Source organism: Mycteria americana, chromosome 1 (assembly GCF_035582795.1).
Source record: "Mycteria americana isolate JAX WOST 10 ecotype Jacksonville Zoo and Gardens chromosome 1, USCA_MyAme_1.0, whole genome shotgun sequence".
In the NCBI taxonomy this organism is placed as follows: Eukaryota; Metazoa; Chordata; class Aves; order Ciconiiformes; family Ciconiidae; genus Mycteria; species Mycteria americana.
Genome location: NC_134365.1, coordinates 127,994,412 through 128,010,727, shown reverse-complemented (window position 1 = coordinate 128,010,727; position 16,316 = coordinate 127,994,412). Strand labels below are relative to the sequence as shown.

General features: G+C 40.2%; 1 protein-coding gene across 1 annotated transcript in view; it reads right to left on the bottom strand.

Annotated features, from left to right (window-relative positions):
- RPGR (retinitis pigmentosa GTPase regulator) overlaps positions 1 to 15,307 on the bottom strand; it is a 43,691-nt gene extending 28,384 nt beyond the window's left edge. The window contains exons 1-5 of the mRNA XM_075520496.1: positions 15,094 to 15,307; positions 11,663 to 11,788; positions 4,987 to 5,079; positions 2,365 to 2,427; positions 629 to 787 (exon numbers count right to left, since the gene is read on the bottom strand). Coding sequence (XP_075376611.1) covers positions 629 to 787; positions 2,365 to 2,427; positions 4,987 to 5,079; positions 11,663 to 11,788; positions 15,094 to 15,169 — 517 coding nt within the window. The 5' untranslated portion in view covers positions 15,170 to 15,307. The remainder of the gene's footprint in view (positions 1 to 628; positions 788 to 2,364; positions 2,428 to 4,986; positions 5,080 to 11,662; positions 11,789 to 15,093) is intronic.
- Between the last annotated feature and the right edge of the window lie 1,009 nt (positions 15,308 to 16,316).

The following is a 16,316-nucleotide window of genomic DNA, read 5'->3' as shown; positions in this document are numbered from 1 at the left end:
TAACCTAAACATGTACAGAAACAACTTCTTTATAGCAAAACTTGAGAAATTACATTATAGGGTAATAAAGGACCACCTATCCAATGGCTGGAAGTATTATAACTGTGCGGACTTCAACACGTCGCAATTGTATAATTCTGCCATCGGAGAAATACGCCTCTTTCAGAATTAGTAATGACACATCCGCGTAGCCTGTACCAGCAGACCAAAATAGTTGCAGTAAGAACTGGAATTAGAGAAACTTAGTTTTCCTAAGATTCATGTTTTGTAGCTGGCTTCCCTGCAAAATGAACTGAAGATTTTTCCTATTTTGAGGGTATTCATACTGTCTTTCCTCCGTAAGGATTCCTACTAAACTAGTACAAGTTGAGCTCCCACTGCAGGCCATCGCTCATGGAAAAGGTCTACTTTCACAAAAACTGTAGGAAGTTAATGAGACTGCCACCCCTTACCAGACTGTGTTGAAATAGGCAATTGGCTATCAAAAAATGACTATGGTTACTAGGGAAAGAAGACAGGGAGGCATAGAAAATACACCCACATACGCAGACAGAATGCTGGAATAAATGTTTCCCTGGAACACCAGGCTGGACACACATAAATAGATTTTATTAGTGGTTGCTCTTACCAGTTACTGCTGCTGAGGTGTATGATCCAGCTGCTAGCTGTTTAATCTTGTGCTGGTTGGTAAAAAAACTAATTAAATGAAATGTGGTCCTTTCCTCTGTGTCACCTAATCCCAGCTGGCCTTCACTGTTACCTCCAGCAGCATACACATTTCCTTTTTCTGCATACAGAAAAGCACATGTAATACACAGAATGAAGACATTCTCACCAGTGGTAAAAAGTCAGAGAAACTGGAGCAAGTAATTTAATTTTTGATGGAAAAACATTACAGAAAAGTTGGGGTCTACTGCCCTGAAATAGCCTCGAGTCGACATTAGCAGTTTCTGTTGTAGCTAGCAAGGAGGCTTTCCTGCACACACGTGGATCATAACTTTCTAAAGGCCCTACATGTACTTAGACTGCGTTTCCCACCATTCTGGAGACTGATCTAAAAAGTAAATATAATCTGAAGTTCTGCAAGAGTTCTGAGAAAATGACTACTAGTAGCCCTGGCAGCCAGGAGATGCTCCTTCCCCAAATAATGTATATTTTAAGATAAAGCAGGAGGAAAATGGCAAATGATGTCACAGGCAAGAAAACTGAAGTTGTATTAGTACAAAAATTAAAGAGATGCATAACTTGATAGTTTTGAGTACTGTGAATGAAATATATTTTTGCTTAGGTTTTTATTAGAAATATTTTACTCATTTTAATATTTAAATCACTTCTGATTTAATTAACTAGGTCTTTATTTTGTTTTAGAATCTTAAAATTGAAGTTAAAGCAGATGATTGATATCTTCAACTTAAGAGAACTTTAAGATTTATATTTTTAATTCTGGTATGTTTTACATCTAAAGTGCTCATCTATGATGAAAAAGATAAGGCCCATTAATAACACAAATACAGACACAAATGTGATAAGCAACTGACATACAATTTATAAATGGTCCTTGCTATATAAATGGCCACAAATTATCTAGCCAGAGTGTACACTAAAAGTGACTAATATTTACCCTCTGCAGTCTTGCATACTCAACTGTTATTAAAATGTTCTGTTTTATTCTAATAGTCTTATTTACAGTGCTCGGGGTCTCCACATATATAAACCTCCTAATAATCAAACAATCCTCTTTATATCATTACTGCAAGCTAAAGGATTGCAACCACAAAGATGGCTATTCCATTACATAAATTTTAGAAGCATGACAAGAATTTGCATTGATTCTCTGTACACTAACATCTTATTTTTTAGTTTAAATTTACAGTTTATTTATTTATAGCTTAATAAAGCAACTTGTCATTGAAATAGCAACTACCATGTCTAACCAAAATGCAAAAAAATTTGAAGACTTGAAAACATTCAGTTCTACTATATTTACTCAAATATATAATTTCACACTAATAAAGATAAATTACTTGTCAAAGGTAAATTTGAGTACAGACATATAAAAACCACAAATATACCTTTACAGGGCTTAAACGAAATATTGATAACTGTTAAGCACCCCTTAAAAGCCAGCAAGAATTTTTTTCATCTGTCTGTTGCTAGCAAACTGCTATATAACATTATTTTATAAATGCATTGGCTCAGAATAAATCAAGCATTCAAAGAACTGGATATCAAAACCCCAAGTTTTAACAGTCCCATTTTCATTTATTTTTCCTTCCTCAACACTCCTGGGGTTCCTAATGTAATTTTGCATGAAAGCAAAGGAAGAAATCTATCTTTAATATGTATATAATATAGGTTACATACCTGTGTAAACTAAAGTGTGGTTTCTTCCACAAACAGCAAGTTTTGTTTTTTCTGGTTTTAAAGCTATGAATTAAAGCCAAAGGGGGGGGAAAAGTTACAAACAAGCTAATAGCTGGTTCAACAACAAAATGTTCTATGCTCTAGAGGGAGCTCTGATTTTTTTCATATTTTTACCAACAGAATGATTACAAGATTCATTGCCCAAGAATCTAGCACATGACTTATTAAATCAGGATTCCCCCAAGACAAGAAAACAGATATAGACCTTAAAAACTTATAGCTGACACTCAGGTTAACTTGATGATGGCTACTTCATCCCAATGCCACATTCCCCAGAATTTACCATTTATGGGATATGCCTCAAAGAATATATCAAGTTGCAGGACAAAATGCATGCTTGAAGCTGTCTTCAGTTTTCATTAACAGTACTATTCTTAACTCCCTCTTACGCTTTTCCCACTATCTTAGATCTTTAAAATCACACCTTCATATCTTTTGTCTTATCATCTCTATCTTCCTTCGTCATGCACAGCTACCTTTTTTGCTAGACTTTTACTCTGCACTGCCCTCTTATTGATCACTAAACTCAATTGCTAAGGACAGCCCTATCTGGACTAGTGCCTAGAATTTTTGCATATACCATCCTGTCTCAATTGCAGCTCAATTACCACCCACCCATTGCATGTACTTCTCTGCAGTCTGGTCACTGTGAAAGACTGGGAACGTATGCGAGAGGAGTCAAGAGTTATTTTGGTGGGAAAGAGAGAATACAGAGGTGCCTTTTCTCCCATGGCAAGTGCACTCCATTTCAGAAACAGAGGAAAAAAATCTCACTGACTTTTACATCCTCTCTCCAATTACTGATCATTGCCAACAATTTATCTTCTCTCAGCCATGTCCATGTGCCCTATACAACGCTCTTAAAACGGCACTATTTTTACCTAATATATCTTTAATTGCTTTTCCACTGCCCTAGTCCAAGACAAAGCCAACAACCATCATCCCTTTCACAAACCCTTTTTCAGTCCTTCCAAATCTACTTTCATCAGCTCCATAACATTCAGATTAAAATCCCTTGTACATTCCACCAAGTCACCGAATAAATCTGTCTACCTAAGCATGAACTGTCTCTGGTCTATCACACAGACACAAACATAAATTGTCCAAATCAGGTTCCTGCCTATCCTATGCAACACCTACCACTGCCACCAAGCTGGAACCATAACACTTCCAATGTTGGCTTCTTCCTGCTGCTTTATGTCCCAAAACTCTGCCTCTGACTTCAGAGATGGTCTTAGTCAGCTCTTCAGAAGCCTGTGCTCCCTAACCTTCCTCCCACTTAGGATAATCAATTGTATTTGATAAGCCATGCTATATTTACAACATTGCTGGCAATTTTTCATAACCAGTTTCATTAGTTTCTAGTCAAGTCCCAGAAGATAATTTTCTCAAAAAACATGCAGCCACAACCATTTGGCTCCAAGCAGAAACTGAAATGTGTCCTTGCAACCCCATTCCCAATGCCAAGTGATGACTGAAAGCTCGTGAGAAAAGCTCCAGGACTTTCTCCTGCTGCCTACTGCCAAGAGAAGAAAGATACCCCCCTTGTGACTTTTTTCAATGGATGCCAGGTCTGGTTTGAATTGCTGTCATCTTCTCTTCGCTTTTTATTCTTCATTGCAATTTGACAGTAAAAACAAAACTTGACACCCAATCCATTTAAGCCAAGGTAAGAATCAATCTCTCACATGGCTGACAGAAGATGTGAACCTGAGAGGAGCTGCATTCTCCCTCTGAAGTGAAATAGAGAGAGGAGCAGATAAAGGACAGTAGAATAAATTAAATCAGGAAGAAAAGAGTTTGAACAAGCAGGATCATTTGTTTTTAACAATAAGATAACAGATCGATCTGCTGGCAGAAAGGATGAGGATAAACATTTAATGGTGAAAAGAAATGTGTTAATGGGATAGATCTAAGTAAGGGGAGAGGGGAAAAAGTATTGACTTAGTTTTGTTTGACAAGATAAAACTGGCTAGGAAAGATCCAGAAGATAACAGTGCAATGAAAACATTTTACAACACATGAAAGAATATAGGCATTTATTTTACTGCTTCATACAAATATATTAACATTTATGCCCCCTCGGGCACTTCTTATACTTGCTAAAAATGTAGCAATACTTGTAGAGAGTTCCTGATAGATTTTTTCATTTATAAAGGTGCTAAGACAAAAGTGATACGAAGGTTACACAATGCTGTTGGAACTCTGATTTCTAATGCATAGACAACACTGCAGAGATGGAGCATCTGATTAATGTCTTTGCAGTCACAATGAAGATGTGGTTTGTCAGAAAAGGCAAATATTACATAAAATGAGAGTCCTCAAAAAAGACAGGATTCTATGTATCTAAAGTAGTCTTCAGACGCAAAAGGACCCAGAATCTTGAACTGATGGAAAATCAATCAGGGATCCTTTTAAGCTACCTTTATGAGCTTGTGCAGTAATATGCTACACATGAGAAATAAAGAATGCAGAATCAGTTATTTTGGAACTGCATCTTATAAAGTACCTTTTCACAAGGGTCTCCTTTCAAAAAGACAAAAAAAGAAAAATTAAACAAACCTTTAACACACGTTGGTTTGCTCACAGTGTTCTTTGATCCTAGTCCTAATTGGCCCCAGTTGTTACTGCCAAACATGTATAGTTTACCATTCCCTGAAAAAAAATGCACAGTCAGAATCCATACAAGTGTTTGAATACCTCATACAAGACAAGATGGTCATTCACACACTATGCTACTTATTATTTTCTTTTTAATGTAAGGTTTAAGATTAGGCAATCAATACTTAAGTGTAAACAATAATTAATGTCCTTGTGATTTTTCAGTACAAAAGTAGCCATTGCATTGTTTCAGTAGGAAATCCCCAGCCAGAAGAAGGGACAAAAAGCAGAACAAACATCCTCTCCTTTAATTACAGCACAGATAAAGTGCTCTTCAGAACATAAAATGTTGTACTCTTGGACAGACCCTGCAGTTCAGAAACTACAGTATCTATAGGCCCACTTATAAAATAACAGCATGTTTAACTGAGCACCCACATCTTTTACCCCAAAGACAGGAATGAATAATGCAGCTATATAATTAATACAAATATAATTTTGTAATATTCAGCTTATTTTATTGTTTGGGGGGAGCTATTTCTTTTACTGCTAAATGCCTTCTCTTAAAATTATTTACAAATTTGTACTTCTACAGAACATAGTTTCTGATAAATTTTCAAATGTGTTCACAAATTGTATTAATTTGTTACTCTGCATATAAACAAGGAATGCATAAAACCACCATGCAGTCAGGGAGTTTTGTAAACCTAAATGCAAACACTAGATTACAAATCTTCAGCAGGAGCAATGCTAGAATTGTATTTCAGAAACTGGTATGACATGTCATTGAACTTGCAGGTTTGACCATTACAAACAATGAACTGTTGTAATTCTGAATAACCAGTGTTTTTTTAAGAGGATGGTATATGAACAGATGAAACTTTTGTCATCAGGCATGCAAATTGGGCAGCCAAAACTGACTAGTGACAATACCTTAAAATCAATTCATTTCATTTGATTTCATTTTTTAAACTATCACCTTTTGTAAAGCTGTGAAGTTCACACCCAAAGATAAAACCCTTGTTCCAACAGAAATCTTTGCAAAACTATAGAAACTGATTTGTCAAAAAAACCCCACCTTTTACAACTGTTAAAAGAAGCTTGTTTACTTCTGATAAAGGTCAGCAAAGCTTTGTGAGTTAGACTCCATCACAAGGCTGTCACGTAAATAAACTTTGTCACCCTAGCCGTCAACAATTATCACATGATGCAACACATAACAGCAATTCCACATAATAATGCCAAAATATTATGGCTGTTTGTATTTCAGTAGTGTAGGTTCCCAGTGAAGGTTCTGAATGTGATTTACAGAGACTTGGAAATACGATATTGAAACGTTTAAAACGTAACAAAAATACTTTCTCTGTTAAAAAAAAAATCCATTTATTTTCTTATATATAACTACATAGTTAAAAAAAACCCAACAAAACAAACTACCAACAACTAACAATAACTAGTATCTAAAGTCCCAATCAAATTGTTAGATTTGACAATTTTTGGAATGTGGGGCTAAGTGTCAATATTATGTCTTCCCAAGAAAGCTGGAAGGGAAGAAAGTCTGAGGTGAAGTCTATGCTCATGGTGTTTTACTAATAGCATTTATATCATCATCCCAATTTTGGTAACACAATCACTTCAAAACACATGCAGAGCTGTCTGTCACTGAGAGCGAAATGCACCTTAACAGAAAGAATTTTTATTAGCATATGGCATCCTATATTGGTATATGCTTCCTTGTATCCTTGGTTTATACTTTTTAACTGCCTTTATAAGACAGTAGTACTCCAGTGGGAATATGATGCCAAGCTGCCGTAATTCAATTTAAGCACATTCTCTTTTATCCATTCAAAATTCCAACAGGTCATGCTTTTCATCCTATAATCTGCTGTTTCTTATACCAGTCTTTAAATTCTCAGGCATTGCTTTGTAAGTCAAGGAGCTTAATAGATGAGAGGAATTTTTTTACATTCTTTTGCAACTGAGTAACAGCCTTTTATAATTTCAGGCTTCCAACACTTAGCAGTGTAACAGAAAAGGAGTAAACTGCGAAGCAGGTAATTCAGACAGCGAATGAAAACTAACGGGCACTACAGAGGAACCTAAACAAATGCCTGTAATGAAGCAACGTTTCTGGGTCTGTACAGCAAATCAGGTTTTGGAACAGGCATGATGCAATCTAAGCTGGCCAGGAAACATGACAGAATTTTGCATGCAAAAAGCCCTATTTTCATAATTGCATACTGAGATCTCTCCAGTCATCACCACAGATGCACTGAAGTGAGAACTAATTCAACAGCAAACAAATAGGCAAGGATGATATTTCAAAACTTTGCAAATTCAGATTGCTCTTGTCTTTTTGCTTCCACTTTGGTGCTGACAGACAGAGATTATGGCCACCTCCCATCTGGAATGGCTGGCAGAAGACAGGTCCGGCAGAGTAAGATTATGACTCTGGGCAGCAGAAGGGAAACAACAGGATATAAAGGGACTACGAGGACTGTTTTGGTGATGAAAACATACTTCCAACACCAGTCTCTACCTTCATCCTCATGCAAGACTGGAGTATTTCTTCAAAGTATGTGTGCATTGGCTTATCACCAGCAGATGTTTCACCAACATTAATTCAGGGCTATTAGGGAAGCCACAAGATGCTTACATCTTTAGCAACAGAGGATTTTGTGAGACGTTTCAGGAAGAGAGTGTCTCCTAACAGTACTGTTCTCATATGAGTAGCTGCTACCCCAGCTGTCATTCCTGGGAATGTGCTCCCCCAGTTCATGAAGTGCTACTAAAGGCATTCATTCAGCAGCTGGGAAATACCAGCTGAAATCCTCAACACACTTCATGATAACAGCAGGCAGCTAAGTATTCCCCTCACCTATATTTAAAGGTACGTTTTACATATTCCCCCTCTTGCTTTCTAAATTATATTGGTGTGGGAGGGAAATAAAATGGGGAGACAATGTTCAGACTTCGAGCATTTATTACAAGATTCTATTGAGAAGCTATATCTGAAGAAAACTTAAAAGGTAATATTTTGAATGGAGTATTATATACCAGGCACCATGATTTTTTGTATTTATTTGTGCTATTTTGTGAATAAACTATGTTAACCGTTCACTTCAAATTCATATACAATTCAAATACATCTCATGAAAATGGGAATGACATCAGTTTTGTTAGGCAAGTCACACGGTATTGTCAAAATAAAAGCTTTATTGAGCAATAAGAACAGTCATGCTTAGGACATTTAGCATCACACAAACAAAACCAGCGCAGTATGTTGCCTGCTCCTACACATATCAAAGATGAACACAAACATGTACTAATCTTTCTCATTTTCCCCTTGCAGCTGATGTAAAAGATACTGTGCCATGTTCTGATGGCCTGCTGGTAGGCAGAAAGAATAGCAGGAATCTGGTGTCCAAAGACCTGGAGAGATTCCAAGGTCTCTTTGGTGTAAATTGTTGAACATTTAATGCCTTATAAAAATTGAAATTATGAGCATACTATCTTGTTGTGGTTCCATATGCACCTCTTTTCACTCCTACTTTTACACTTGATAACTTCTTTCTTTCCTTCTACCCTCTTGCATGGGGGGCTTCAATTCTCTCCAGAGCTGAGTTCAGAAAATGTCTTCCGTCATCACCATTTTCCCCCTTGTGAACAGGATCAGTCTCTTTGATCAAATGTGGGCAAGCTGCCTAGGATACTCTAATCAAGACAAATAAACAATAAGACGGCTGTTAACTTTAAGAGTTTTGTAGAAAAGAAAATTAATAGAAAGGTATTGGGAGGAGATTCTTAAAAATATGCGTAATGTCACTTATTTCACACCAGCTCCCAACAGGATGAATAAATTGCTTTCCAAAGCCTGCAGTTATAAAAGATGCAGGGAGTGGACTGTCAGTATTCTTGGACCAAAAAATACAGAAATGGGGCAAGAAACTTTATCAAACATATTACAAGTGATGCTGGAAGATATACTGCTCATGACTGCATTAAAGACCTAAAGAAAACAACTGCTTAAAAGAATTCCTGCTTGAACATTTTAACGAAGATTGTGCGAAAGGTAGAGAGCAAATGATAAAGAAACACAAATTTCAATCCCAAACTCCAAAACTGAAGGAGGAAATGTTTCTCCAACTAGCTCGGCAAGCCAACTCAAAGTCAGCAAGTAACTATCACTGGTCCTTTCTATTCCAACATACAGCCACAGTATGTAAATAAAATTTTGGACTCTAACTCCTGACCTAGAAAGCCAAAGAACAGCGTGTTTTATACTTACTTTACACTTTTCCTCCTAAAGTCATATGGGAATATTGATGCTGGGTTAGATTAAAGAATTATTTGAAAATTTCTGAATATTTTGTTTGAATGCTAAATATTAGTTCCTGTACGTTTTCTTCATTTGCATTCAGTTAAGATTCAGTGCTAGATGTAGCTGTCTCTCCTGCCCAAAATCAGCTTTAAGGAATGTTTTCTATCAGTTCGGGTGATTGTTTTTCTTATGATTGTTGAGATCAGTAAAACTGATATATTTCTATCAGATTTTAATCTACCTCATATTCCCACTGTCCTCTACATACATAGGTCCCACTACCTCTTCCAGGGGGTGGGAAAAAAAGGAGGGGGGAAATCTGTGACCTGTAAATAAAGACTGAAAATAAAATGAAGCATGCATTAACACACACCTGCTTAAGATACTTTTCCTTCCTCAGTGATGTTTGTCTTTTATCTCTTCCAGGTCAGGTTCAGCTGGATTTCAGGAAGCTCCTGGTTTCCCACAAGGTCTGTACCCTTCTCAGTAAATTCATTATCGGCATGCACTTCTGGAGCTTTTATTCCAGGTGGTACTGCAGCTCAATGTCATTCACCAAGGGCTGTAATTCCACTGTATCATCCAACTCCATCTAACAGCAGAAATGTGCGGTGCACGCGGGCATGCACAGGTGTGAAGAACAAATGAGGGACAAAGATTTTCTGTTTCCCTTCTTCACTTTTTTGTACAACTCTTGTGGTTTCTCTACCTTTGCTCGTTGTTGATCAGTATTTTACCCTCACTTTTGCCTCTACTTTACAATGTCCCAAAAAAACCTTTTGGTACCCAAGAAATTTTGTACGCATGCTTCTACAGCTCCTTCTCTTCAAAAGCTTTGAGAAAATAAAGATCTGATTATCTAGAAGTTTCCCTGGTGATGCATCTGCACACTACAACAGCAAAAGTCAGCTACAGAGACATTTTTGAATCATGCTGTATATATTAAAATAACAGGGAGAAGGGGAGATAGAAGAGAAACGGTGCTGCATGCAAACCTATGCAAGTTGACTTCTTCAAAAGCTTTATCTAAGTGGCCACTATTACAGTGACATGAGAATTAGGGGATTGTTGCTGACTAGGGTAACAGTGCTGACACAGGCATATGCTGGGGGAACTCAAGGAGGCAATTTAAACTGACTAGCCTAAACTGAGAATTATACTGGTGTTATTTCAAACTGGGTGTGGGCATACGAAAGGATATATAAAAAAAAAATTTTCAAAAGGAAAATTTCACAGTGCCCCCACATTCTGATTAATTTTATGCAACAGGCAATTTAATAGAACTGGTTCAGTCCAAGAAAAAGTGTCAAGTTTTGTTCAAAACACAAACTATTCATGGATAATTCATCTTCTGTGAAGTTAGGCTTGAAAAATTCATTGTATAATTTCAATTCAAGATGTTCTGCAGTCCATGAAATCTATACTCTTCATTTCGCATGCCTGGAATTGTTCATTCTAAAAATCCAGCATCTTCAAGTTTGCTTGGGGACATAGCAAGAAACCCTCAAGAAATTATTTAATGAGCAATGACCAATTGGGCATTGATGAGGAATAAATACATTCCAATTAAAAAAAACTCCTGAAAATATGCATATAAATTTCATAACAACAAAGTCTTATTATCTATCAGCAGTTGATTGTCAATACAATCGACAAATGCTTAACAACAAAAGAGTAGTCCCTTCCACCGAAAATAAATTGAACATGTTCTTCAATGAGTATTGCTTCCATCATTTCAAAGAAATGAGAATGAACATAAATACTGCTCACTTTATTGCATCTGAGCTTCTTTGAATGCTTTTGCAATTTAATTCTGATTTTAGTAGGATTTTCTGAAGTTTATTGAGTTGCTCTTTTGAGGGTTATTTTCAGTTGACAGTTAGCAGTAATTCAAATCTAAATTTCAGAGATACAATTTTATCCATTTTTTTCAGGCAGATTCCTAGTGAACTTGTTGACTGTGTTCAACAGATAGTTTACTTCCACAATAGAAACCTCTACATTTAAGATTGCCTACTAAATACTATCAGATTCACAGGAAACATTCAAGCTGAACAAAGTCATGCTTACTTTAAATCCAGTGTGATGCATTCAGTTATTATCAGTTCATTCATGACAGTTCTTGGGCATGTCTTGTGAAAACCTTCAGTGACCTCACACTAACTTCAAAGGCATCCAATAGCCCCCACAGAAGAGCACCCTCTCCTCTCCACAACCCCATTTGATATATTATCTCAGGATTCAAATGAGAATCATAACTTTCCAAGCTGTCCAAATATATAACCTTTTATCATATACTCCATTTCCAATACTGACCTGTAACAATAGCGGTATGTTCATCTCCACATGATATATGTACAGGCTTGTCATTTTTGAACCAAAACTTGCTAGGAATATCTTCTGCAAATTTGCTTTTTCCAAATGTGAAAACAGCACCTGATTCTAAAACACAAAAAGACAATGTCAACTTTAGTGAAAACAAATTTTGCCTCATACATTTTGAAATAGTCATTTCCTATTAATTCGATAGCACGTTTTAGTTTCCCATCTTTCTCTTTTTTTAAAAGATGGCTGAAGCATTTTCTTCTATTCTGTTTCACCAAGACTACTTCATTTCCAGGTTCACATTTTAGTCCTTCTGATTCTTCTTAGTCTCCATGGATTTCCCAATAGAATACGTATTGTTGCTGGTACATTGTGTTCTGAGGATACTGTATTGGGTTTGTATGGCAAGGTGTTGGTAGCGGGGTGGGCTACAGGGGTGGCTTCTGTGAGAAGCTGCTAGAAGCTTCCTCTATGTCTGATAAAGCCAGTGCCAGCCGGCTCCAAGACGGACCCGCTGCTGGCCAAAGCTGAGCCCATCAGCAATGGTGGTAGCGCCTCTGTGATAACATATTTAAGAAGGGGGGGAAAAACTGCTGCACACCAGCAGCCAGGACAGAGAGGAGTGAGAATACCTGAGAGAAACAACTATGGTTGTTCACACCAAGGTCAGTGAAGAAGGAGGGGGAGGAGGTGCTCCAGGTGCCAGAGCAGAGATTCCCCTGCAGCCTGTGGTGAAGACCATGGTGAGGCAGGCTGTCCCCCTGCAGCCCATGGAGGTCCATGGTGGAGCAGATATCCACCTGCAGCCCATGGATGACCCCACAACGGAGCAGGTGGATGTGCCTAGAGGTTGGGACCCCATGGGAAGCCCACACTGGATCAGGCTCCTGGCAGGACCTGTGGACCCGTGGAGAGAGGAGCCCATGATGGAACAGGTTTGTTGGCAGGACTTGTGACCCCGTGGGGGACTCACGCTGGAGCAGCCTGTTCCTGCACCCCATGGAAGGGACCCACGCTGGAGCAGTTCGTGAAGAACTGCAGCCCATGGGAAGGACCCACTTGGAGAAGCTAATGGAGGACTGTCTCCCGTGGGAGGGACCCCACGCTGGAGCAGGGGAAGAGTGTGAGGAGAAAGGAGCGGCAGACAACGTGTGATGAACTGACCACAACCCCCATTCCCTGTCCCCCTGTGCTGCTCGGGGGGAGGAGGTAGAGAAATTGGGAGTGAAGTTGAGCCCAGAAAGAAGGGAGGGGTGGGGGAAAGATTTGGTTTCATTTCTCATTACTCTACTCTGACTTTTGATTGGCAATAAATTAAATTAATTTCCTTGAGTTGAGTCTGTTTTGCCCATGATGGTAATTGCTGGGTGATCTCCCTGTCCTTATCTCGATCCATGAGCCTTTCATTATATTTTTCTCTCCCTGTCCAGTTGAGGAGGGGGAGTGACAGAGCGGCTTGGTGGGCACCTGGCATCCAGCCAAGGTCAACCTACCAAAAATACAATATTTTAAAGTACACTAATGTACTTTATCACTACCCTCTAAGAAAAACTACTAGGTGCGTAAAAGAAAGAAAAAAGAACTCTGAATAACTGCCCCCAGAAAGTAAAATAAAAAGCTCATCCTGAAAGCAGGTCGAGACAGAGTTCTCACTTACGTTTATACTTGAATTCAAACAGGTCTTCCAAATTGAATTAGAGACACACACACACACACACACACAGTAAAGAGGTGATAGGCTCCAAACTGACCACTCTTCCTCACCCATCTGAAAAGATACATGTGCTCTAAAAATGGCCCCCTAAAATCAAAACTCTTAGCCTTCAAAACATGGGTTGGCACAACCATCTTTGATCATAAGACCATGATCTAAAAAACTCAAACAAAATCACTCCCCAAAAAAATCCAGACAACTCTTCCACCCTTGTAATCTGTCTAGTTTTCTCAATTCTTCCTACTTTCCAGAGTGTCAGCATTGTTGTTTTAAAACATAAAACATTAACTATTCATTCACCTTTTGGTCAAGCATGTGGCTTGACACAGCAAATATTAATTCTACAGGAAAATAAATGATCTCACAAGTGAAATAATTTGCCAAAAGCCATGCAGACAATGTGGCAAAGCACAATTAGACCTCCTATTTTAAAATGTCAAAACTTGTGCTTTAAGCATAAAATCATTCTTTGGAAAAGAAAACAAGCAAAGAAAAAACCAAACCTTTTCTTTGCAGACTTTCTGTTAATGTGTAAGCTATGATAGCACAAATACACACAGTAACATTAGACTGCTTCCGTAAAATCATATATAATTTGATAGTAACATTGTTTCATTGAAAATACACTGAGATGTTTCATTCTCATCAATACTCTGCACCCCAGCTCCAAACCCCAAAGTTCTCTCTTAAACTGTAAATTTGATATTCATTTTGAAATGATTCTTTAATGTACAAGTTTCCCGTATTTGCAAATGATGTTATTTTATGTACCATGTTCAGCAGACATGTATAGAATTGTATGTACTACCTCTCTAGATGTGTTTCACTGTTTTATTAAAAACAAGCCTTTGTGCGGTCAAATTTAAAGAAAGGGTTGAGTTCTTCTCATTTTACGTAGACACACCTACAACCATAGACATCCTAAAAGGCATCTGAAAACATGATTTTGTTTTAAATCTCCAGCCAGCCGGCCACGCTGCATATTTGAGCATGCTTACAGTGATGTCTCTGGCACTTGTGCCAAAGTGGAGCTCTCTGGTTCATTTCTTTTTTCTTTCAGAAGCATTAACATGAAAAAAAAAATATATTCTTAACTCAATGTATACAAGAAACAAACAATTTAATTCACAAATGTCGTTCGTGTCTCATTACTTTCACAACTGAAACCTAAGCCGTCAGTTTGGAAATTAGATCCTACCAATCCATAAAATTAAATCCCACAGAACATAAATGAGGTTTTTGCTGTCCGGGCACAGAGCAATTGTTTAAAAATTATCGTAGATCAAACCACGGACCAAAACTTGTTTATTAACTGAAAAAAACTGTCTCCTTAACACTGCACCACTGTACCATGCCGGTGACGACAGCAAGGTTGCCCCCGTCTAATCTCTGACATCAGCGTACGTATTTCTCCCCAGACGCCGGAAGACCCCGGCCCGAGCCGGTGGCCCGCATCCCGCTGCCGCGCCGCGGGGCACACGCTCTCGCAGGCCGGAGGGAGCCGGGGACGGCCGAGAAGCGCGGAGCGGGGCGACCAGGGGCCGCGGCCACACGCCGGGGCCGGGAGGCGGCCGTTGGGCCGCCGGTGATGGCGCCCAGCGCCGCCGTGGTGGGGGAAGCGGGCAGGGACCGCCACAGGCGGACGAGGTCCCCCCACCCGGCCCGCCGCACGCAGCTCCGTCCCCCGTGAGGGGCCGGCACCACTCACCGGGCACCGGCAGCTCGTCCTCCTCGGCGGGCTCGGCCATGGCAGCTCGCGGCGGGCAGCCGCCCCCGCGCCCCATGCACCGCGGCGCCGGGCTGCCGGAAGTAAACAGAGGCCCTGCCACGGGCAACGGCCATAGAGAGCGGCACGGCGCCTCCCAGCCCGCCGCCGGGAGGAGGCCCGGCCTGGGGCGGGCGGGCGGGGGGGGGGGAGCGCCCCCTGGCGGCCGGCGGTGGGGCTGGCGGCGGCGCGGGGCGGGCACCGGGGGCCTGCTGTTCCCGCCCCGCCATCTTACAGTTCCGCTGAGCTGCGGGCGGTCTGTCAGTGCCTCCCCATGAACGGGGAGCACAAAGCGGCCACGGCACGCCAGACGGGGGCTCACGGGTGCTGAAAGGAGGGAAGAATCACCTCCCTTGAAGGCCCCTTGCGAGTCTCATCTCCAGCAGAGCTTTGCTTTCCTGACGCCGTCCCTACGTGCCTGGGCATCGTTTCTGTGTCCCTCCTCTGCCCCTGCCTCCGGCTCCTGAAGCAGCCATCTCGCACCGGGGCTCTGCCCTGAGCTCCCTGCTTAGCCCAGCCAGGCTCCTGATACGTCTGCTTGCTTTGCTGAGTGCTTGGAGGGGCTGCCCTGCCTCAGATGGATGAACAGAACCTAACTTGGAAACTTTGTCACCACTGGGATTCTGCTATGCTAAAAGACAAGCTTCCTCTCTTTGATGGTCTCTGTGGTTCACCAGGATGTCCCTCTGAAGACTTCTAATCGGGTGAATGAGAAGACGTTCAATCTTCCACCCAGCCGGGGACATTTAGGTGACAGCAGTTGTGCAGACCCCACTGGAGTAAGTCCAGGGGCTTGTAGCCTTTTAACCATATTTAATGTGCAGTCCTAAACTCCCAGTGGAGCTCCCCCCCGCCAAAAAAAAAAAAATCTATGGTCGTTTATGGATTTCCATTTTCTTGCTATTCCTGTGTGTTTCAGATATGCCAGGTCATGCCTTGCCAAGAGAAAACAGTCCTGGCTTTCAGGATGAGGCACTGCAATAGAGGCTGCAGCTAGCAGCCTGGACAACCAATTTAAGCCTTGTTCTATGCAGAGTTTAATCAATACGGTTGTTGGTGTATAAGATGAGGTATCCATATAAGTACACACAAAGAAGGGTGGCCATATTTTCAAAAGTGACCAGAAAGTTTTTGTGATTTTTGCTCCTACATGAGGCAGGGGTTTC